The sequence below is a fragment of the Penicillium nucicola genome (genome assembly GCF_028828085.1).
Source record: "Penicillium nucicola strain IBT 29836 chromosome Unknown utg000011l, whole genome shotgun sequence".
NCBI lineage: Eukaryota > Fungi > Ascomycota > Eurotiomycetes > Eurotiales > Aspergillaceae > Penicillium > Penicillium nucicola.
The window spans coordinates 155,608-178,619 of record NW_026643135.1 but is presented as its reverse complement, the minus strand read 5'-3'; the positions used below and the strand labels follow the sequence as shown (position 1 = coordinate 178,619).

General features: G+C 50.4%; 8 protein-coding genes across 8 annotated transcripts; 4 read left to right on the top strand and 4 right to left on the bottom strand.

The window, feature by feature from the left end:
* Window positions 1-89: 89 nt before the first annotated feature.
* Window positions 90-2,186, bottom strand: N7511_011163 (putative MFS drug efflux pump; the record flags this gene model as incomplete). Its single annotated transcript, XM_057133540.1, has 8 exons — window positions 90-500; window positions 552-682; window positions 742-1,114; window positions 1,166-1,545; window positions 1,595-1,751; window positions 1,817-1,875; window positions 1,926-2,004; window positions 2,055-2,186. The coding sequence occupies 8 exons, from the start codon at window positions 2,184-2,186 to the stop codon at window positions 90-92; spliced, it is 1,722 nt and encodes a 573-aa protein (XP_056978828.1).
* Window positions 2,187-2,947: 761 nt separating this feature from the next.
* On the bottom strand, window positions 2,948-3,875 carry N7511_011162 (PaaI family thioesterase; the record flags this gene model as incomplete). Its single annotated transcript, XM_057133539.1, has 2 exons — window positions 2,948-3,325; window positions 3,468-3,875. The coding sequence occupies 2 exons, from the start codon at window positions 3,873-3,875 to the stop codon at window positions 2,948-2,950; spliced, it is 786 nt and encodes a 261-aa protein (XP_056978827.1).
* A 286-nt stretch (window positions 3,876-4,161) lies between these two features.
* On the bottom strand, window positions 4,162-5,986 carry N7511_011161 (ubiquitin-specific protease UBP6; the record flags this gene model as incomplete). Its single annotated transcript, XM_057133538.1, has 3 exons — window positions 4,162-4,220; window positions 4,273-5,922; window positions 5,971-5,986. The coding sequence occupies 3 exons, from the start codon at window positions 5,984-5,986 to the stop codon at window positions 4,162-4,164; spliced, it is 1,725 nt and encodes a 574-aa protein (XP_056978826.1).
* Window positions 5,987-6,333: 347 nt separating this feature from the next.
* On the top strand, window positions 6,334-7,099 carry N7511_011160 (actin-related protein 2/3 complex subunit 4 family protein; the record flags this gene model as incomplete). Its single annotated transcript, XM_057133537.1, has 6 exons — window positions 6,334-6,336; window positions 6,388-6,481; window positions 6,540-6,701; window positions 6,752-6,822; window positions 6,870-7,040; window positions 7,091-7,099. The coding sequence occupies 6 exons, from the start codon at window positions 6,334-6,336 to the stop codon at window positions 7,097-7,099; spliced, it is 510 nt and encodes a 169-aa protein (XP_056978825.1).
* Window positions 7,100-8,699: 1,600 nt separating this feature from the next.
* Window positions 8,700-11,762, top strand: N7511_011159 (uncharacterized protein; the record flags this gene model as incomplete). Its single annotated transcript, XM_057133536.1, has 6 exons — window positions 8,700-8,822; window positions 8,900-9,757; window positions 9,827-10,246; window positions 10,302-10,364; window positions 10,442-10,756; window positions 10,815-11,762. The coding sequence occupies 6 exons, from the start codon at window positions 8,700-8,702 to the stop codon at window positions 11,760-11,762; spliced, it is 2,727 nt and encodes a 908-aa protein (XP_056978824.1).
* A 62-nt stretch (window positions 11,763-11,824) lies between these two features.
* N7511_011158 (uncharacterized protein) lies at window positions 11,825-12,489 on the bottom strand (the record flags this gene model as incomplete). Its single annotated transcript, XM_057133535.1, has 2 exons — window positions 11,825-12,325; window positions 12,418-12,489. 2 exons carry the CDS (start codon window positions 12,487-12,489, stop codon window positions 11,825-11,827), a joined length of 573 nt encoding a protein of 190 aa, XP_056978823.1.
* Window positions 12,490-14,777: 2,288 nt separating this feature from the next.
* On the top strand, window positions 14,778-17,050 carry N7511_011157 (DUF2461 domain-containing protein; the record flags this gene model as incomplete). Its single annotated transcript, XM_057133534.1, has 8 exons — window positions 14,778-15,306; window positions 15,366-15,481; window positions 15,580-15,633; window positions 15,740-15,759; window positions 15,808-15,878; window positions 15,944-16,146; window positions 16,686-16,826; window positions 17,012-17,050. 8 exons carry the CDS (start codon window positions 14,778-14,780, stop codon window positions 17,048-17,050), a joined length of 1,173 nt encoding a protein of 390 aa, XP_056978822.1.
* A 4,228-nt stretch (window positions 17,051-21,278) lies between these two features.
* Window positions 21,279-22,666, top strand: N7511_011156 (Zn(II)2Cys6 transcription factor domain-containing protein; the record flags this gene model as incomplete). Its single annotated transcript, XM_057133533.1, has 4 exons — window positions 21,279-21,356; window positions 21,457-21,759; window positions 21,813-22,139; window positions 22,205-22,666. 4 exons carry the CDS (start codon window positions 21,279-21,281, stop codon window positions 22,664-22,666), a joined length of 1,170 nt encoding a protein of 389 aa, XP_056978821.1.
* Between the last annotated feature and the right edge of the window lie 346 nt (window positions 22,667-23,012).

Below are 23,012 nucleotides of genomic sequence, written 5' to 3'. Positions count from 1 at the left end.
TTCAAACTACTAAGCGAAGGAATTCCGACACCGTATCCTGATCCGAACAAAGTATATATTTCATATCAACAGAAGTTACTCATCCATTCTCACATCACGACAGCAACATGGTCAGTCATGTACTTCTTGATATCACCCAAGAAGCAAGCAGCGATGATTGAGACACCACCAAACGCAATGCTCACATAGTACACCCATTTATATCCTTCAGAGAAAGCGAGCTGACCAGCCCCCACAACCATCTGGTAGGCAGTCTCATTGCCAGCAATGCCAGGGACATTGCGGATCTCGTCCAACAAGGAGGCACCGGTCAGTTCGATTACTTCACCGATCAGCTTGACGTCAGTAATGTTGAGTTCCTTCATCATGACTCCACCAATATAGTATGTGGCCTTAGGAACGAACTTGGAGATGAAGACGTTGTAGTAGATGGTGTAGCCGATGCCACCGCCTACCACGCGGATAGAGAGGGTGAGTGCGGAGATGGTGGCAATAAGATCCTTGAAAGAGGTTAGTCTTGAACAATGTAATGTTATTCATTGTTGACTTACATCGGGGCAAATGATGGTTGTGATGATTGAGGCTGGCACCACAATGCCACCAATTCCAAGGCCCGCAAGAACCAGGATTCCCCAAAGCTGATACATGTTATCAACTCGACCAATCGACATAGCACCGCATCCTGTCAGATAAATAAAGTGAGCACCTTCTCATCGCAATAGGAGCTTGTCGAATACTAACCTGCAGTCATCAAAATACTACTGACAATCAACAGCTCTTTATTGTGTCCCCGGAAGACACTCAGCAAAGCGAGCACAATACACGCTCCAGCCATGATGCCGAAACCAATTGGAATACTGCGAACTCCAACCATCACAGGATCATGACCGTAGACGTTGAATGACTCGGTGGGCCAGAACATGAGCACGGAGAAGAAGTTTGCGCCGGAAATAAAAGTAATGACAAGAGTCAACCCCAGCGTTCGGGGCTCCTGCTTCAGACGAGATGGGAAGATGGGATATTTGGCTCCATAGATCTCCCAGAAACCAAATGCGACAAGCAGTAAGAACCCGATGATCAAAGGGGCCAGCACATGGGCAGAGCTCCAGGGGTACTAGATGGAGTTAGTCAGACCAACAATCAAGGATATTGTTTTGAAGCATACCATATATCCACCCCATTGCAAGCCGGCCAGGAAGATGATCAGACCAGTGATACTGAGGAATCCACCAACGAAGTCAATGCGACCAATAATTTCCTTTCGACTCATTCCAGCGGAGTTGACTCGAGGCGGAGGGAAGTAGAAGAAGATGGTCACCAACAGACCAAAGGCATTCCACGCACCACAGAACGCCCCGACATAGCGCCAATGGCTGTAATATGCGATAAGCTGAGCCCACAAGACTGAAGGACAGAATGGCACAATGGTGAAGATCAGAGCGGCCACGTAGGCACCTCTCTGACGAGTCGGGGCCATCTCGGAAGTAGCAGCAAGGGCAGTCAGTTCGTTCACTCCAGCCCCAGCACCGGCAATAGCCATTCCCGCTATACCGATGTTAGTCGATGTGCTCATGGTAGCATCGATGATACTAACCAATGAAATAGTTCATTGTATTTACTGTGCTGCAGACAATCATGCCAATAATGATCAGCGAGGCGCCGATAATTGCGACAGGTCGTCGTCCGATCAGATCCGAGAGGGAGCCCACAAAGGGACATACACCAGCGAGACCGAGTAAGTTGGCAAGGACCTATGGCGAGGGTGTTATTAGTTTCACCGTCTATTCCGTCCCGGACTATACTCCTGTCCACTTACAAACCACACCCATCGATCAGATCCGCCAATGTCTCCGTAGATATAAGGGGGAATGCCACCTGGAAGCATATTAGATGATGATCTTGGGTCTCCCATCGGCCTTGCGTACCAAACAAATACACTGGGATCTGACTTCCAGTCCACAAGAAAGCCATGGCCACGAATCCCATGAACCGACGAAAGGTCATCTGGGTCTAGTCAGTATCTCGCAGCATAGATCGCAGAGATGAACCCTTACCGGTACATCCATCGACTCATGCAATCCTTCCTCAGACCCTGAGCCAGCCATTTCCTGGTGACTGGGGGGCTGTTCAGAGTCGCTATTCTCTTGGTGTCGCACCACACCCTTCTCATCCAGCTGGGTTGCCATAATGGGCAGATCGAAGAAAATAAGAGCCCAATGGCTAATAAGGGAAATAGACAGAAGATCGATCGAACCCCAGAATCCAAAATGAAATAATCCGGGGGATTGACAGGCCCACCGAACTAAATAAGTCAGCGCCGACAGACTCCAAAAGTATATACGAACCCAAGAAGGCGACTCTGTCCAGAATATAACCCCACCGAGTCGTGACCTAGGGCATCGGAAGTGACCGCTTGAGAGACGAATCAACCGGTTTCCATGTTGGGGCGAAGGCGTTCCATTGCCAAGGCTTGACAAGGCGATAGCCGGGACAGAAAGGCTTGAAATCGAGAAAATACCGAGGCAGCTTGGCTCTTTGCGACCAAATCTCCTCAATTGGGGGCCGATTTGCCCCCAAAAAGGCGGGGAAAACGTGGAGAGAAAGTATACTCTCGGGCCTCGATTCTGCTTTCGGAGAGCATTTCCAAAAACAGACCCAGCCCCGAAAGCGTAATCAAAGTGTATGATATGTGCATTCACTCTATGAGATAGGGGATATGAGATAGGAGATACTATGAGAGAGAGAGAGAGAGTGAGAGCCCAGGTCAGGGTCCAGTCTAATGTACGGACTTCCACGCTATACAACCCAGCAAAGATGCAGATGTAAAATAAAAGAAATGAGCCCTGTACAGTGAATCGCGACGTTTAGCGAGACACGGGAACTTGCATGTCACACGGTCAGAATGTGAGCTTCCGGAGCATTCAATATCAAGCCATCATTGATCCACTCAAAAGTGGTCCCCAACTTTAGCGAGCTGTAGCTTTTTAGGAACAACGAAAAGACCCGTGGCCTCGACACAGAGTCGACCTGCCATATCGCGGACTTCGCACTGGGCATAGGCCTTACGGTCCGTGCTCCGTTCCTGGTCTAGGGTTGTATGCAGGGTATAGAAGTTGTCCGAGTAGACCGGGGCGCGATAGTTGAGATTGAGATTGGCTGTGAGCCCAGTTCTGGCAGGGAAATGCCGAATAGCAACTCGTCCCAGGTTCTCATCGATGACCGTGCCCAGTGCGCCGCCATGAACCATTGTTGGCCAGCCCTCCAGGCCAGGCCCAAGGAAGACCACGCTAACAATCTTCTTCTCTTTATCGTTCCAAAATACTTTCTGTCATGCAGGAAAAGAAGTTAGATCAAACGGGATCCCGAGGTTCGGCAGTTCAGACGTTCGGCATTCGTGTGATAGGGCAACATGAGCACCGACCACAAGCAGAAGCCAAACGCCAAACGCCAGAACGAGGACAACCAACCTGTAATCCCAGACCTCTGCTGCCAGCCAAGGGGCCAGAAGTCAGGCGGTGTTCCTTATGATCCTCCGAGAAGTTCTCGTAGACGTCCTTCTCCTCATAATCCGGGTTCCGGCGCAGCTCCTGCACGATAGGGAGGCCAATTTCGAACACGCGTTGTATTTCCTGGAGCTCCATTCGGTCTTCTACAGACCCTGGGGCAGGTGGCGCTGAGACTTTGTCGTCCATCCATTTCCCTGCACCCACGCCAAGAGCTCCAAATATTCCCGCGTAAATCAGACGGCGCGGCCACCGTGATGGTTGGGTCGGGCCATTGGGTGCGGTGCTGGATTTTCGAACCGGTACTCGCCAAGAGGGTCGCGTTCGTATCGCCGATTGACGCAGAGCCGGAAAGATGCGAGAATGGATCATTGTGATCACATTGTCTAGAGATGAGAATCCATTGATCGGATTTCCGAGAGCCGAGGCGGAGGTCACGTGAAGTCCCTCAAGTTATGTCGTCATTTGCTATCTTCCTATGGAGTACAAGTCACCGTCTAACATCGCAGTATGATCTAGGTGCTAAGTGAATGGCAGAATGAATTGTTATTATGGCATAGAGACGAGCATCAATCATGTTCATCGTTGTATTCATCTAGACAACATCGGGAGGTTTCGTGTGAATAGATCTTAAATCATACGATCTCGATATCTCGAATTATTCCGTGGGCAGGTCAATAGCACGGTAAAGACAGATGAGAGCAGAGTGAGATTCACCTAACATACTGTTAGTCAAGTTCCATCGAAAAGATAGAATGAAAGAACTTACCACCACCAGAAAGGGTCTCAATCTTCTGTGCCTCGACCTCGGTCACGGTATCATCGTTGAACCACCACCACTTGTCGTCTGTTTCGCGTCGCTTGTTGCCGGTCTGAGCATCATCTTTGTTCTGCTGCTTGACATATGCCGTGTAGTGGCCGCTATCGGCACTGGCACCCTGGTGGGTGATCACGGCACGAAGCTCGTAAAGACCAGACTGGTTGGTGCCACTGTCTCCAGAGCCCTGCTGTTTGACCAACTCTTGGAGTTCCTTCTTGGCAACGCGGATAGATTCGGTCTTTTCGGCTTCGTATTCGGCGTCGGTCTTGAAGGTCTCCTCCATCTGGCTATCGCCGTCCTTGTCCTTCGACTTAGCCTCTTCAGTGGCCTTCTTCTTTTGCATAGGCTCTACGCTCTCTCCCAGGTCGGTTTCCTTCTTCTGCCGCTGTTCCCGTTCCACGGCAACCCTTTGACGCTTCTGGGCACGCTCAACATCAATTTCCTCCTTTCGAATCTCGCGAACCTTGTCCCGAATGGGGATGAGTTCTTTCCGAAGATTGTCGGTACAGAACTCCACGACATCCAACTCAGCAGGGAAAGTCACTTTGCGCATGATCTTCGCCTTCTTCTGAGTCTCACGCTTCCAGAAGAAGCGGACAAAGTGCACCGTGAGATATTTGGGTAGACGGGCGATACGAGATCGCTTTTTGTATAGAGAGTTGGTGCCAAGAAGAGGAGAATTCTTTTCAATTTGCTCTTCCAAACCAGACAGAATTCCATCCTGCAAATGGTTGGTTTCCTTGCCAATATGACAATCAAGCTTGTAGAACACATCGGAACTTTGGCTTGGTTCCTCGCCGAGTTCCTTGGCGGCCGGGTCCTCACATTCGGTGACCGATTCGAATTGTCCTGCGAGATATTTGTCGACAAAAGTGGTTTTCGTGGCAGACTCTCCCTCTCCTTCCGTGATAGTCAGCTTGGCTCTCAGTTGGTTGATGATCTGAGAAAAGGCTTCCTCAGCATCTTGCTGGGCGTATCCTTGTCCGTTTCGGTCACGCTGGGCGAATTGAGGAAAAACGGCGCGGAGGGCGTTGAGGAACATCAATGGAGGGATGCCGACTTGGGTCTCGGACATCTGCTTAAACAGGTCTCGCAGGGCAGCGGCCAAGTCTCGCGAACCTCCCAAGCCACCGAGACCAAAATTGCTGAGATCAGAGAGTCCCGAGCCACCAGCTCCTGCGTCTGAGCGATACCGAAGAAGCTCTTCTTGAAGCTCCGGGACGCTGCGCAAAGCTTGTAGAGAAGAATTGAGGTAGCATGTGTTGCCCAAGTTCTGTAGACCAGCCGGGGTAGCACCCTCCTGCCGGGCCAGATCCGCCTCCGTCATATCCTCCAAGAATTTGATAGTCTCTTTCGGCCGACCGAGGTCAGCGGAACCCTGGCCACCGGATGGCGTGCCCATCATCATAAACATCTGCCCGGGTTTGGCGTTGAGAGAGGAAAGTGCGGTGTCATCCTTGAGTTGACCACCTTTGATCAAGACCTTCTGACGATCGGGTTCAACACCGGTCAAAGAGAACAGTTGGTACTTGAGCGTTTCGCCGTTGGATGTCGGATCGAGCTCAACTTCGTGGCGCTTGCCCGCATGCTTAACAATGACTAGGTTTGTCAGTGACCATCGGGAGTCATAGATTCATCCAGACTTACTCGGTATAGCCGACATATTAGATAGAATTGAACGATAAGGTTTGAAGAATCAAGAGCTTGAAAGAGCTGAGAGGGTAAACAGAGAAGGCAAGGAAGCGTGGGGGACAGTGCAAACTGTCCAAACACCATCATCACCGCCCACTCGGACGTCAACCTTCCCCTCTGCCTAGACACTCTGTTATCTTCGTGTTCTACCTTCACTCTTCAATTGTTCGGAGTCTTTTCTCTTGAACATTTGTGCTTGGGCGTTTGTCTGCACAAACTTTGCTACTTAACTCCCTGGGTTCAGCGCCTATTGGGGGCTGAGATCATCCGCGAGCTACCCTACTTACTACCTGTGGAAGCTACCAATTGCCTTCCACCATGGTGAGTCTCGTTCGGCCAAGATGTATACCTCTGAAACTAACACCAGTCCAGTCGCAAAGCTTGAGGCCATACTTGCAGGCCTGCCGCTCCTCCCTGACTGCCGCTCTTGCGATCTCCAACTTCGCATCCCAAACATCGGAACGCCGTACGTCTAGACCTTGAAACATACATGGTGGATTCGCCTGCTGACCGCATTGCTCTAGACAATGTGCCCGAAATTGAAGCCCAGAGCAGCCCTGAGGTTTTGCTAAACCCATTGACCATCTCCCGCAACGAGAACGAGCGCATGCTCGTCGAACCCAGTGTGAACAGTGTCAGAATCAGTCTGAGGATCAAGCAGGCCGACGAGATCGAACACATTCTCGGTGAGTATGAGATGAGCAGTGAACGAAGTATATCTACTGACTTTCCCAAGTTCACAAGTTTACTCGTTTCCTGACCCAACGAGCCGAGTCGTTCTTCATCTTGCGCCGGAAGCCTGTTGAGGTAGGTTACACTGGTACATTGAAACTGTTCATGGCTAATTAGATCAGGGATATGATATCTCCTTCCTCATAACCAACACTCATGTCGAGATGTTGCTCAAGCACAAATTAGTCGACTTTGTCATCCAGTTCATGGAAGAAGTAGACAAGGAAATCTCGGAAATGAAGCTCTTCTTGAATGCGCGTGCTCGATTCGTTGCCGAATCTTTCTTGACGCCGGTATGTTTGCATTGACTTGCAGCTATTGACGATTACTAACCATGACACAGTTCGATTAAATTCCCTAGCGTTTTCTTGTTGCTGAATCCGAATAATGAATGACCTTGTGTTTCCCACCTTTCCCTGTACAGATAGCACAGGCTGCAATGATTCTGAGAAGCTTTTACTGGTACCTACCATACTATATAGGCCTGTAAGGGAGAGATAGTAGAGTCATCGAGATCCTCGTAGTCAATTCGGACAGAGTTGCCGATATACAAGTCGGTACCGCAACTCTGTCGTTTCACTTTGCACAGATCGAAATCTCAGGGCAAGGAACTGCAGAGAACATATTAAGACCATATCATCTACTCGATGACCCAAGCAGCCCGGAGGGAAACAACGCTGGCTCAGTCTCAGCCTAGATTCATTTAATGTCTAGCAAGACCAAGACCCGTGGGCAAATTGCTACGTTGCCAAGATTACGCACCAGACTGGTCTTCTTGTTCAATTCCATCCAACATGCTGAACAAGAAGAGTCCAACGATGAAGCCGAAGGCCTCAATTCGGAGCTCATGGAGCAGAGTCCCGAAGACGCTAGGTACTCACCACCGCGTGTAAATACAACTGAGAGCGGAGAGAGCCTCACTTGGCTATTCGACTACACGGAGCTTTACGCAAGCCCTACGGCCAAGAACAACGTTTCAACGGCAAATTGAGGTGGAGGCGAATATATTGGAGAACGAGGTCTGCTCTTGCTGCTGCAGGATCTGAGGAGAATCTGAGGTGGAGGAAGAGCATGAGAGATAATCTTTGAATTGGTTACTGAGCTGTTCAAGTCTGGAGATTCTCACTTGTGTGAGAACCCCCTTATATACTGGAAATCTTTGTCTCGAGCTAGTCCTACATAGATTCCTCAGGTGATGAATCATTTTTGTTGCCGACATGGCTCATTCATAGGCATGAACCCTAGGAACCATGGTCGATCACCATACTTCTCAATATTTTGTACTCAGTTGCGTACGGTACTAGATTACGCAGCTGATTTCTATATAAAGCTGGTACGATGTCCAAGCCTGAAATTTCCATAATGTACGACAAACTCCTTATATATACAAAGAATCTTACTTGAGCTAGACGGTAGATTGCCAGGGAACCTGCGTATAGATGCGCTTATGGGACGACCCACATTGTCTGGGGGAATAGAAGCAGATGTACATATCAAATACGCCTGGAATAAGAGTCAGATCAAAGTCGACTAGATTCTATAGGATCTGCAATCCACAGAAGCGCCATTGAGTAAGGCTTCCTAGGTTGGCTGAGGATAAACATCAGGGGCGTGGCTGGACGTGGCCGGACGCCCGCGAAAAGTACGTGACAACACGCTCCCGCGCCGACTCGAGAACTCCAAACATTGCTTTTCCACCTTTCCCTGGAAGCAATTGAATTTTTTAAAGAAGACAGAATATAGAAAATACATTTAAGTATAAATCCTCCGAATTTCGTATTCATCGAGGCAGTTGGTGGGGAGTGAAAACTGGCTGTGGCAGTAAAGGGACGTGGGGCCACCACCGGTTTAAAAGCCACGCTCCTGCCAGCGGAACTTCTCCGATCGTCACCTCCCCGTCTTGTTCGTACGCCCTCAATATTATCACCACGCGCACTTGCCCTAAGTCCAGTATGTCCTTTACTCGACTGATTCGAGCCCTTCGAGGATGGCTGGAACCCGCCAGGCCAAACCCAGGGGACGTGGAGATGCTGAATCTTGAGGATTGGGATCACTCTGAGTCTTTCTCTGATAATGTGAGCTCAAACTTGCGAACACCATTCATGTACCGTCATGGAAGTTCGTGCTGATCATGATATATATAATTTTGCAGGCACTGCTAGACAAACCCGGTTCCTTTTCATCCAAACCTGTGTTGGATGCCAACCGTGAAAGCAACAAAGATGATAATAAAGAAGAGCAAGGTCTTCTAGACTCGAGCAACTCCCGTGTGAGCACAGAGACACATGCATCTGCACTCAATAGCGCACAACTGTCACCTTCAACTAAACAGTCTGGTCTTGACTCCCGTGCAAAGCCATTGACCTCTTCCACTTCTGGGCCAGCTGATTTGCAGCCTTCCGAGAACAAGAAAGTTGTGCCTGCTTTTGGAGGAGACGGTGCTTCTGACGAGGCTGCTGGGAGAAAGACTGGTGTGGGTGCTGATGTTGTTTCGAGATTTGATCCTGAGCGCATTCGTTCGAAGAACCTTCCTACTCAAGCTTCATCAATTGCTTCTTCTATCATTCTCTCTTCTGCTGTTCTCGCTTCTGCTGTTCTCGCTTCTGCTGTTCTCGCTTCTGCCGTTCTCACTTCCCCCGTTCCCTCTGCCGTTCTCTCTTCTATCGTTCTCGCTTCCCCCGTTCCCTCTGCCGTCCTCTCTTCTATCGTTCTCGCTTCCCCCGTTCCCTCTGCTGTTCCCTCTTCTGCTGTTCTCGCTTCCACCGTTCCCTCTTCTGCCGTTCCTTCTCCAGTCATTCCCACATCCTTTCGTTGCCCCAACAGTGATTTCATTTCCCGTCAAGTGATGGCGTGGCCTTGCAATGGTGGGGACGATGTCCCTGATCTGGAGGCCTTGAGCATCATGGAGCGGCTTTCAGTCTATGATCTGCTCGAGAAAGATAGGATCCCGTTTGTCTCTGCTGTGGACATGGTGAAGCCAAGTGATTTTGGTGTTGTGCAGATCTCTAGTGTGAGTGCCTTTCTATTCTCCGATGCCAATCCAGCTGTCTGACCAGTTCTGCTTGCTAACCATCCCCAGATCGTCTTCGGTCTCACCCGAAAGGAGGTTGTTTCTTTCCTTGGTCCTGACGCTCAGTGGCTGGCAAACCACAATGGTGCCTGTCCCATTCATATCATAATGGACCGTTCCACTGGCAAGACTATGGATTGCTACGTTGAATTTACCTCTCAAAACATTGCTGCACAGGTTGTTCAGCGCCTAGGCAATGCCTATGATACTACCAGTGCTCCCCGGATGGCTGGTCGCCACGTCGAGGTTTCACTCAGCAGCCAAGATGCGCTACTGAAAGCAATTTTCCCAATGGCAAAGTGCATCAAGTGGACCAACGGTTCTCCTATTATGCTGGAAGACATCCCAGAATGGTCAAATGGCTTTGATGGTTTTATCACCCACGAGGAGCTCTACTGTCTTGGTCGTCATTCAGACACACCTTACCGGGTATGTTTACCCTTTCTTGGGTCGTCTTTCACATAATTTGACTAACATGCTGCAGAGTGTATTTGCAAACCGAGTTCCCCAGCGATGCTATGAGTCCCTCATCAGTGCTATCTGGAAGGTGAGTGCTTTCATTTTACACATCACATCACTTCCCTGTTTGTGCTGCTGTGCTAACCTCAGTATCTTTCCTTACAGTTCCCATGGTATGCAACCGGCATGTACACTGTTCACGACCGCAATCAAATCTTTGAGGTCTTGAAGCAGATGATCAACAATCTTCGCATGGCTACACGAAAGGATTTGCCAACCGTGGGTCTTGATATCCGCTTGCTCCGCGAGCTTACCTGGGCTGGAGTTCTTTGCCCCGGTCTCAACCCACGCCAGAAGTACAACATTGCCTACAAATCTGAGCTGCCTGAGCTTGAGAAGATTTTGGACCATGACTGGTGCAATTATTTCCCATTCGACACCTTGAACTACGCCGATAAATTCGCTTTGGCAGATTACCAGGTACTGAAAGTTTCTGCAAAAACGCCTTGTGAACTATGCTAAACCCCAGTTTCTCTAGGTATATGCCTACCTGATGTCCAAGGGCAAGATAGACACCAAGAGCCTTGAGAAGGACGGTTACCACAATGGCCACGTGAATCCTCTGGTGCGCAGACTGTTTGGTCGCCACTGGTTCTCGTGGAATCATGACGCCACCGAATTGTTGCTTTTCAAAGATTCCATCGAGTATGAGCAATGCATCTTGCGCCGGTTCGTCATAGCTGGATACAGAGGCCATCATAAGGTCCCCCGCTATGACTATGATGATGAAAAGAATGAATCTGCACTCCACGATACCATCTCAGACACAGCCAGTGTGAAATCTTCCGACAGCCAGACGACAGTCGTTGCGATTCCTCGTGCTACTCCAGTGGTTTCTGCTCCAGATTTCCCTCCTACACCTCTTCCTGCTCCAGTGATTCCTGGTGCGGCTTTGCCTGATTTTTTTGATCAGCGAACCCAAGCTGCTCAACAGACTACCGAGAGAGAAAATCTCCAGTCTCGCTTCCAGCGTCCATTGTCTTCGCCCCTTATTCGTTTCAGTGTTCAGCCGAGCTCCCTCAGCTATGCACAGGCTACTGGAACTGACGCCCAAGAGCTTCACTCTCGACGCAATGCCTCTAACCCTGAGCAGCCTGCTACCTTCCCTTGGACCAAGTCCGCGGAGAATGTCAAAGATGATTCTTCTGAGAAGTCTTCTCAGGCTACACCTCGCCCGACCCGACTTCCGCTAAACTACACTGATGCCAACGTTCAGCGAACCCCTGAAATGCGCCGCTCCGGTCAACGTGATTCTGGGGAGATCGATCCTCCTTTTAATCCCAATACCAACACTCATGTTGCCAGTGTCACAGGAAATGGTGGATTTGATCGCCAATGGCGCTTCCCTTATGCCGACACTGCTGTTGATGTACCTCCCCCAAGTGCTGTCCCTTACCATCGTGCCATCCCAGCTTCCTCCATTTGAGACTATGCCGTTTCAACTTATTTTCCAGGAGCAGACTCTACGAGCTTCACCAACTCCACAGGCTAATCAGCAGCAGTCTCGACTGCCTCGGGTCCAGGAGTACAGCCCCGAATTCGTGCCTCGTCAATACGAGTCTCGACTGCCTCAGGCCCAGGAGTACAGCCCCGAATTTGTGCCTCGTCAATACGAGCCTCGACTGCCTCAGGTCCCGCAGTACAGCCCCGAATTCGTGCCTCATCCATACAATCCTCAGCTGCCTCGGGTTCACCAATACAGCCCCGGCTTCGTGCCTCAACCATACACTCCTCAGCTGCCTCGGGTCCAGCAGTACAGCCCCGGCTTTGTGCCTCATCCATACACTCCTCAGCTGCCTCGGGTCCAGCAGTACAGCCCGGGCTTCGTGCCTCATCAATACCAGCCTCAACTGCCTCAGGCCCAAGAGTACAGCCCCGAATTCGGACCTCATCAATACCAGCCTCAACTGCTTCAGGTCCCGCAGTACAGCCCCGAATTCGTGCCTTATCCATACTTGCATCAGCTGCCTCAGGTCCCGCAGTACAGCCCTGAATTTGTGTCTCATGAGTACCAGCCTCAGCTGCCTCGAATTCAGCAGTACAACCCCGAATACGTGGCTCGTCAAAACACTGGTCCGTACCATCACGATGAAGTTGTTATGAGTCAGACCCACCTGGCTCAGGGCCATCAGGCTGAAGAACACCTGCTTCATGAGCAGCAGGCTACGGAGGAAGAGTCTCAAGATGAGCAGGCTACTCCGGTTCCTCGCTACCGCCACCCTCATCACCGCGCAACAAGCTCGACAAACAGCCAGGCTCCTCGCGTCTACATCCCGCACGCTACAGCACAGAACATCCGGTCAAACTCTGATCCGTTCTGCCCTGCTCCCTATGAGCAAGCGAGCAATCGCTCGCAATCTGACATGCCCACTGACAACCCCCCTGTCAACATGGCTTTTTTTGATAGCGTGTGTCAGAATCAGCGAGGAGGCAAGCGCAAGCACCGTCGCCGCGCATCTCGTCGTGCTTCTCACGGCCGTTCAACTTAATCAGAACGGCCTTCTCTCAACGGTGTCCTCGCTCGAGGACAAGTTTCTGCAAAACGGAAACGGTCAACGTTTCCGTCTGGGTTTTACTTCCTGGTTTTTTCCTTCGGCTCCGGCCGATCCCCCGGCTTTTTTATTCTTATTTCTTTTTTTCATGTCGATACCCTACGGGGTTATTCTTAGCAAATTCGCCTGCAGGCGACGACGCCTGCAGGCTGAAAACAATACTTGACCAAAGATAAAACCAAAAAAACACCAAAAAAAGCTATCAATATGACAAACTTTGGTCAATTTTCGATTCTCTAGTAGCCTCATTAGTAACTCCATTTGTAACTTCATTTCTAACTTCACTTGTAGCTTCACTTGAAGCTTTAATTGAAGCTTTACTTAAAGCTTTACTTAAAACTTCACTTGTAGTGTATGGCGGCTATGCAGAATAATAGCAGAGCCCATGACGGACTGTACGACTGTCTTGATGACATTCTGAGACTGGAAGACAAACACCACTCGGAGGATGTTGGTTTCCTCTGAAATACCTGTTTGCTGTTTAGAGGTGCGCCTAGGCTCTACCTGGCTTCGCTGTTTGGTCTCTCTTCGCTCTTGGAATATTTGCGATCGATCAAACTTGCAACAGATTGCTTCTTACATTGACGTGGATACAAACCGACTCCTCAGCACGGCGACCAACCATCGGCCTCAACATCTGGGGCCAAACTTATCTCACTGGCTCTGTCTTAGGCTCAATGGTTCAATAGGATCAGCAAATCCACGTAACCCCCTTCTCCAGAATTGTAATCGTCAATTGAGATCAAAATCCAAGGCCAAACTCAGGGCACTAACTCATGACCGTAAATCCCAGGCACCAGACTAGATACTACCGAGCCAAGCTTAAAGTGATAGGACTCAGTTCAATTAAAAAGAGCTGTTCAAGACCTGCCGGGATCGTTATATGGGGCTGATCTCATACTGGCAGATCTGATGGCTATTAAACTGGCCAGGATACCTTTCTTTTGGGTTCCAATCCGTTGTCACCGACATCTCTGGCATAGGGATGATTATGGAGACGTCGATGGCTTATTGGAACCATATAACCATCTTAACGTGTATAGGTACCGTTGCAAAAGTCTCTCTACATCTTTTAGTCTCATTGCGTAAATCAGCAAATGTCGCCTCTTTTGAACCATACCATTACTATCCAGTTCGCTTTTTGTGTAAACGTCATTTAACAGTCAGCTAGAATTCAGGGGCCATCGTATCCGGCATATCTACTATAAGATCTAAAAGAAATCGCTGATCGACTTTTTCCTTTTTTTGCAGGTAATCCCCATACTAAGTGACTCCCAATAACTTACAGGGAAATTCGAGACTATCAACTTTAAACGCCGCGCAGTTTGATACCGAAAATTCCTAACTTATTCCAAAAATATAAAGCTTAAGGATACTACATTTTTGACTAGGTAACCATTTTAAAAAAGAATCATCTTCCTCTTTAAAACAAACGGTTGAGACAGGAAGGGTCGAAAACCGGCCTGTAAGTTGGTGAAAGTGGTAGTGGCTCTGGTATGTAACTTATCTTGTGGCATAATCAGCACAGCGACCGATACTATGTTGCATATGAGCTCTACGTGTCTTCTGAGCCAAGACAAACACTATAAAACCCACAGAAAACCAGTCAGGAAATAACTCAATTTGTCTTCTTCAGCGATTCCCTGCAAGTCAAGTTGTCAGGGTTTCGGATCAAAAGCGGAGCCGTTCAATACGCAAAGCCGGTTTTAGGCCCCTTGGGCGTTTATTACTTACTTCTCTACACTTCGACTCCTCAACTCTCTGCTTATTTTTGCTTATTTGGACCTTTTGGAGGGCATTTTGATTGTGGACAGATCCTCTTTTACGCCGTGAAAATATAGAGAGAAAAAAAAAAACCAGTTTCACCGCGCAGGATTCAAGAATTGAAAATGCCTCGCTCGTCTCGGCCTGTCGCGTCGCCTGAAGCGCCTGTGGCGCCAAAGCGACGCGCTTCAGCTCGACTCTCCGCCGTGGGACCGGAGGTCAAACGGGTCAGGTCGAACGTCGACTTGACCAACCGGGCTAAATCCACGACGAAGACAAGCAAGTACTTTGAAGAAAGCTCGGACAATGGTCTCGAGTCCGATGACTCGCAGGGCGCCACTTCCGGGTCCGCGTACGAAGAGAAAGAATCTTCCTCAGATGAGCAAGAGCCGGAAGAGAATTCCGAGAGCGAGGACACCGAACTCAAGGCCAGTGCCAAGGGGGTCTCACGACAACGCACCGGTAACGTAAAGGGCCAAGAACTGTGGCGCGAAGGGGTCAGGGCCGGCCTGGGACCCGGTAAGGAAGTGGTGATCGCGAAGCCCAAGGCGCGAGAGGCAGGCGATGTTCCATATGAAGATGAGACACTGCACCCCAACACCAAGCTATTTCTGGTCGACCTGGCGGAGAACAACGACCGCGAATGGATGAAGGGTACGTGAGAGACACGCCTCACGGATATACAGTGGGAGTCGCTGGCTAATTCTGCACAGCGCACGATCCGGATTACCGCGCGGCAAAGAAGGACTTTGAGACCTTTGTTGAGAGTCTCACGTCCAAGATATCGGGGGTTGATGCCACGGTCCCCGAACTCCCTCCAAAGGACCTGGTAGGCACCTATCCCTGCCCTGTCACCACGTCACCCATATCACCTACGGTGTATCCTGGATCCATGATCCTTGACAGGCCCCTCACTGACGTTCCTAGATCTTCCGCGTTCACAGGGATGTCCGCTTCAGCAAGAATCCACTTCCATACAAGGTATGCATTGTGTTCCCTCCCCAGGTTCCAGGTTCCTCATGCGTGTGACGAATGTTCTGGTGTGACTGTGATCTCCATTAGCGGCGCTTATGCTGACGGTGACCAGACCCATTTCTCTGCAGCGTGGTAAGTCTTGACGCTCATGTCTGGAGGAGTCCACTAAATGTCATGCAGGTCTCGCACTGGCAAGAAGGGCCCCTATGCCGCATACTATGTGCACTTCCAACCTGGCTCTTGTTTTGTCGGTATGTCTGATCGGCCTCTCTCCTCTCTTCCGTCATAATCACCGGACTCACCATTTTGCGTTCAGGCTGTGGTCTGTGGAACCCAGAGGCCGAGCCTCTTGCCCTGCTTCGAGAGGACATCGATGAGCATGCGGACCGCTGGAAGGAGGTACTCCGGGAGCCCGAGCTGCGCCGCGAGTTTCTGAAAGGCGCATCGGACGATGACGACGCGGTTGTCGATGCCTTTACGCATCACAACAGGGAATCTGCTCTCAAGGTTAAGCCCAAGGTAAACTACCCCCTAGTCGATGGTCTCGATACCGAGACCTTACTTCTCCTTCCCCTTTCCCTCTCCCTTGTCACCTTTTTCTATCATCAACGGTTGAAGATTGTGTGATGCCTGTGGTGCCCGAGGGTGCTTGTGACGGGCGGATCGTAGGGCTCACCATCCAGGTTGCGTGTCTTTCGCCCTCCGACCGGTGGCTCCTCAACCCGGAATTTACTTCCATCTCGATCCACGAGTCATATGGGTGCAATGACTTGATGAGATCATAGAGATCAGATAGACTCCCACTCTGCCGAGAGGGTGGGCTCCCTGCCTGCACGCATCCATGGCTTCAATCCCGGGTCATTCTCCCTGAATCGAACCAAGAAGCCAGACTCCGTGAATGGGCTGGTTCATCCTTCACACTCGAGCACCACAGACACAAACCGACCAAATTTGCCCCTTTGTCGGAGAAAAGGGACCGGGAAGCCGCTGTTGGAACCATGGTTCACAACCGCGCCAGGCTCCACGGTACCAAGGTTCAATGCTGACAAACAAATTAGGGTTACGAGGCCAACAATGAGAACATCAAGTTGCTACGTCTACGCAGTTTCACAATGGGCAAGCCTATGGCTGATGAGGATCTGGCTGGTTCAGATGCCCAGGAGAAGATAACTGCTTTGGTGGCTATCATGGAGCCCTTCGTAAGATCATTTCAATTTTGCCCCTCTCGACTAGTCGGTTTTCCCTTCTGAGCTAGCCACTTCGGCCGTGCCCGTCCCTGTTTATCCACCGAATCACACTTCATAGCCCGCGTTTTTGCATTTTTGTGTGTGTGTGTGTGTGTGTGTGTGTGTGTGTGTGTGCTGACCGCTTCTCTTCATGACAGGTGACGTATCTGAATAGTGTAGTTATGCCCGATCAGTAACATGATTGGGACTGGGGGAGAAAGAGATCTGGATTTTGCCTTTGAGGACTCTCGTGTGTGTGTTACCTGTCACTTTTCTACCCTTTTTTTTTGTTGGTACCGAGTCTTTCATGCGGAAGGGGGATACAGAGTGTTGGCTCGGGTTTTTTGTCTCTCTGAGACGTGAAACCGGATCCCCCTCGACGCCTCATGCACACGGCCTTTCTTGGGTCTGTCCCCGCCCCCAATTCCTGGTACTGCAGACCATGAAAGCAAAGCCCTTGGAGTGAATTGTCACTGCACTTGCCTTGCATCTAGCTACTGCACACTACTACATTGCCCTCAGAGTCAAGGGTCCAGAGTTGATCCTTTGCACAACCATTCCTTGCCTCGCCTTGTATTGTGTTTCTTCCCCCTCCTTGTTCCCGCCCAAAAGCCACACCCCTCTCAACAGTTTACGCTTCATTTACAGTTTACCCTTTTTGCAATCTCAATTCCAGAACGCGCAAGTATCTTAAATTAATATGCCTGACGCGCATTATATCGCCACCGCAAGCGCCCGCGTTCGGCCCGTTGTCGGGCATGCCCGCTAGACTAACCTTGGGAGAATGTGGATTGAGGACCGGATCTGCTCCGCCTGTCCCTGATTGTGGTTTTTTGAGAGCACCTTCCTGGTCTGGAATGGACTGCATTTATTTGACTGGTTGTGTATTTGGATGGTTTCGGTTGTATGTTGGGCATGTTTGTGCGTGTAGGTTTGACCGGTATCAGGCAGTCACATAGTCATTGACCATGATCTTAACTTTAGATTGATCTGGATTTGATTTTCCATGTTTCTGTATTTTGGGCTGCTGAGCAACAGTCTACACTTGGTACGTCGTGGCTGTAAGTTATATTATGGATCTTGATCTATGTTGAGATCGTCATTCCCGTCGGAAGCTCAGCCCCGAAGATCCTGGATCATTGGTGGTTTCCTTGAACAAAGTACTGAATGTACTGTGTACGAAATTTGTTATTGTATGTATGTCATCTTAAGCGGGGAAGAGCCCTGTTCATTTCTGATGGTAATTTGATGCAGGTCAAGCGACAGATTCGAAAGCTTCGAAAGCTTTAAGTCCCACCTCCGTCATACACCGTAATCGGGTCGGATTAGACTATAGCTGAATCATTTGTCTATGGGCAAGTTGACACCCTTGTTGTTTGTGCTCTAGTGTGAAATCGTCGAGACAAGACTGTCTGAGTTTCATCAGACCCAGAAACAATGTAGTACAAAGTACGATCTGAACGTTAGAAACGTGAAACGGGTTATTCTCCAGGTAAACAGACATACTTTGGCGATCTAAACTTTCTTTTTTGGGGGAGGGGGGAGAATAATAACTTTCGTTATTTCTCCCTGATCGCTCTAAGATCACCCGCTGGGAACAAAGCGCTAGGCTATGATTACGACTCTGGTCTACATCTACATTTGAACCGTCTCTGCGCAGTGCTCCATATGCCTCGCTTTGTTGACATATATTAATTCTGACAATCTAAGTGATACTGTAGAAAGGTATAGGCAAGAACCAGGGCAAGAAGTATCACATGTCATAATTTGTCTTGTTTGCTACTTTACCCTAAGAACTAATCCTCAACAGGTCTCATGCTTGTTTCAATCATCAATCAACCAAACATGGGACCAACCAGCGCTCAATACGCATAATTGGCCTCGAAAGGTACTACAGTAGACTCCGTTTCAGAACCGTCTTGAGTGAGATGAGTTAGTTTAGTGATATCAGTGCCCTCGATGCATGCACAGTATGCACATCACACGGACCGGACTGGGGCAGTTTGAAATCGACAGTCAAAAGAAACACTAAAAAAGCAAATTAAAAAAAAACCAAGGGAAAAAAAACTCCCCAATAAGTGCTTCAAATAAGCCTCCGACAGATCCAATGTGTCAGGAATGTCACTAGCTCCACGCAAGATCCCGGGCGACCAGTTGCCGAGCAGCATCCATAAAAAGCAAGGTGAGATCGACTCGCTTTGTCTCCCGAATGGCGGCCCCGAATAGAGTTGGCAAGGCCCAGCTGCAGCAGAGCCTGGTGTCACCTGTGTGACGAGGCACCGACCGGGGCCCTCACCAATGGGAGACATTCACTAGGCGAACAACGTGCATCACAACAAACCACCGTCAGAGGGACAGCAGTAGAACAAAGGTAGAAAAGAAACTTTCCAGGCTCGGCTAATAACGAGTGCTATTGCATACAGTAGCCCAGGATCAGGTAGTCATCAGGCATCTCTCATCACACGACCTGCAAGCCGTTCAACCGGTTCGTGTACACCGACTCAAGCACTGCCTCATTCCGGCTCGGTGCAGAAACCATCCAACTTTTGATTTTCTCTTTTTTTTTTTTTGGAGGGTGGATTTTTAAATTAAAAAAGAAATAAAAGGAGATTCTTTCTCGCCACGTCAGATTTTAACTAGCACAGACCTTTTACCTTTCCATAGGGGCTGTTCCCGTGACCGTAGCTGCATGCGGGCTGCGCCTATTAGTGCCCGACCCGTCTCCATCCCTGCTGATAGACGCGCTCCCGTGTGGGTAAAGGAGGGGTATGGCCTCGACAGAGAGGGGGAAAGAAAGAGGAGGAATTACCTAACTAAGTAAGTCGACAAAAAAAGAATGATGCCCAAGTAATCACCAAAAAAAAAAAAAAGAAAGAAAGAAAAGAAAAAAAAAAAGAGAGAGAGAGAGAACAGAGTTCTCAGAAAATCGTCCCGGTCGGAAAATAGCGTTGGGTCCCTTCAAAACAGGTGCTCAGTCCTTTCCTAGTTTTGAGGATGACTAGCGCGTCCCCAGGGCAAACGGCATCGAGTGGCCAGCAGTTTTGGGTCGAGTGGATCTGGAGATTCCGGAGAGGGTACGCTAAGAGAACTGAACCGGCCACGCCAGAGAGTGGGGAGCGGAAAGACGCGGACGGCAATGCACTCGATTGGGTTCGAAAAACGTGGCCTGAAAGGGTAGTGTACAGTAGCGTGGAATTAGTGTATATATCCTTGTTAGGGGAAGGGGGATGGAGGTAAGGATTGTAATCCATGTACTGAGGATCCGGTTAGTCGACATGGATTATGTATTGTGAAAATGGAAACCAACCCTGGAGCGCTACCATGCCACACTTGAGCGTTGAGAAGGCGAGAACTCGACACTGCCACACTACCCATACAATACGAGTGTATGGTTACATACCAGATGGTCATGCATAGATCGGCGGGAAGGCCGGAGCGGCCCGTGGGACAACCCCGAGAGTACTGTTACTGTATTCAGTACGAAGACCTCGGGATTGGCGACGGTCCACTAAATCCCGTACAACGTGGTTGTGGCTCCTAGGAACCCGCCCCCTGTCAGCGCTGCGCTAATGCAGGTTACCTTGGCTCATGGGCTTTCCGGATCCAGTGCTACAGCCCTGGGAACTTAGGGCACTCCACCCCCTCTTCTGTCTGGTTTCTTTCCTGTCTGACTGGCTCCGCTCTTTGGCTTTTGGCATGGTTGATTTCGTATCGGAAATGAGTGGCGAGTGGTCCCAGCTGGAAATATCCCCACTCCTTCAGCTGGTGTCTGATCGCCACGGGGGGGGGAAGTGGGAAGAACATTCACCGCTACATTACTCTTTTGTCTGCTATTCGGTTATTCTGGATCTAATTTTTTTAAAAACTTTTTTTTTTTCAAAGCAGATATACATGCAGACGCCCCGACCCGAGCCTATGTATCGCGGGGCCGGATGCGGTTGTGCGACTACGGTCCGAGGCGGTCCATGGTTACGCGAGAAAGAAGCGGTCGCCGTTCTCGGGTTCCTCACCGAAGCCTGGTACCCTAAGACCAGAACCATGGTTCAATCATCCCACCCACAGTTATTCAGCTCACAGTCATCCCAATCCAGTTAGCCGGAGAGTCATACTAGACCAGACTCACCTTGCGTATCTCATTACACGGTACTGTCAGGGTACTGGCGCCTCCCGTCTCCACTTTTTCCATCCTTTGGGTTTTTCTGCCTTTTTCCAATCAAAAAATTCCCTTTCTATATTTCTTGCTCACGTCATAATCGCCGAGGCTCTTTTCTTTTCTTTTTTCCTTCTTTTCTTCTTTTTCACCTTATTTCCTTTTTGCTCTCTTGCCTATTCTGGTCCCTAACACCCCTGGACCGCGCTATGCTCGCTTTGCCCGAGTGAATATCCCCCTCCCTTTCATCCCTGTAATCATCTTCTCTTTCAACCATGTCGGGCCCCAACGACGATCGGGAGGATCCGAATCGTCAGGATCCCCGCTGGAATCGGGACGAGCAAGCTACCTATGTAAGTGACATTGTGACGTGTGGAGGTGTCGGCCGGTCGACGGCCTGGAAGTGATATTATGTGTGTGTTTGTGGGTGTGTGTGCTGATTATAGAACACAGTATCCCCCATCCTCTTATCCTCCACCAGACGAAGCACCACGTCCCTATCCTTACCCGCCGCAATACCCGCCTCCTGGTTATCAGTATCCTGGATATCCCCAGGCGCAGTACCCGACTTCACAGTATCCGCCTCCGCCTAACATGGCGGCCGTTCACGGACAAGATCCTTACCGCCTGCCTCCGCCGCCTGGTGGCTACCGTCCAGATCCTTACGCGCCTCCTCCGGGACCTCAAGGCCCTTATCAAGCAGCAGCTCCTCGGCAGCGAACCGCCATTGCCTGTCGATATTGTCGGCGTCGGAAGGTACGGGAGATTGGGTTGTCTCGGAAAATGATCGCGCGCTGATTCCAACCTAGATTCGTTGCTCGGGCTTCGACACTTCGGCTGATGGACGATGCAGCAACTGTGTCCGTTTCAACCAAGATTGCATGTTCACCCCAGTCTCGTCGCAAACACAGGCCTTTGTACCTGCGCACGCCGCTTACCCTCATCTACGAAATGGACCGGCTCCCGGGGGACGACAGCCTGTCCTGTACGGCGCTCACGGACAGCCACTGCCACCTCAGCAGCAGCCGCAGGGCGCCGACACCACCCTTCCGCCTCCTCAAGGGATGTACTATCAGAACGGACGACCCCCCATGGATGGTGCCCCGCCGCCCCTTGCGTCAGGCATGCCCGATCCGGTAAGGCCACCATTCCCTTTCAAGCGCGCAAGCGAGAGAACGGACCTGATCTAATGATGACACAGAGACACCGGCGAGGCTCTAATTCAGGGTTCGAGTACCCTGATCCTACCAATTTGGCCCCCGTGACTCCCGCTGGCTCCGCGCCCGGATACCAAACTCACACCACGCCGAGCCCTTACAACTACCCTCCACCACCGGTTCACGATCGACGCACTTCACCGCAGTCGGCTTATGCATATGATGCTCGCACCTCGTCCTCGCCGCACGGATCGCCTTTCCCTCCCATGCAGCCTCACCAGGCACCTGTGACACCTCATTCGGCTGCCCCCTCGAGTAGTGTTCCCCCTCAGTCTAGCGCGACCCCTCAGCCAGGCGGTGTGAGCCCTCCTCCCACCTCTACGCCTGGTGGTTCGCAGCGGGCTGGATTAAATGTGCGCGACATGCTCAACCCGGGTGATTCCCATGGTCGATCCAGCACCGACAGCGACATGCTCAATGCACTGAACCGCCGCGGCCCGCAATAGTCATTTCTATGCGAGCAATTTTAGGAAACTAGGGCGCAAAGAATGCGATTGCGAGAGCAGCGGAGGGGAATAGTGTTCAATGGAATGAGGCCGTGTGCTGGCCACGCGGCCTGAGAGCTAGGTGTTGAGTTTGGGGAGTTGGAAGGAAAACTCGGGGATTTTTTGTTGGTTTGAGCTTGACGTTAATGAAACCCGAGCTTTCCCGAGTGAATGAGACAATCGGAGCAAGGGGAGACTCGATATACATTCCAGACGATTCCGAGCACGCAGGACGATTGAACGCGACAGCAACGTCACTCTCTGATCCGTTATGAGACCACCATACGCGACCTCACGAGCTTCACGA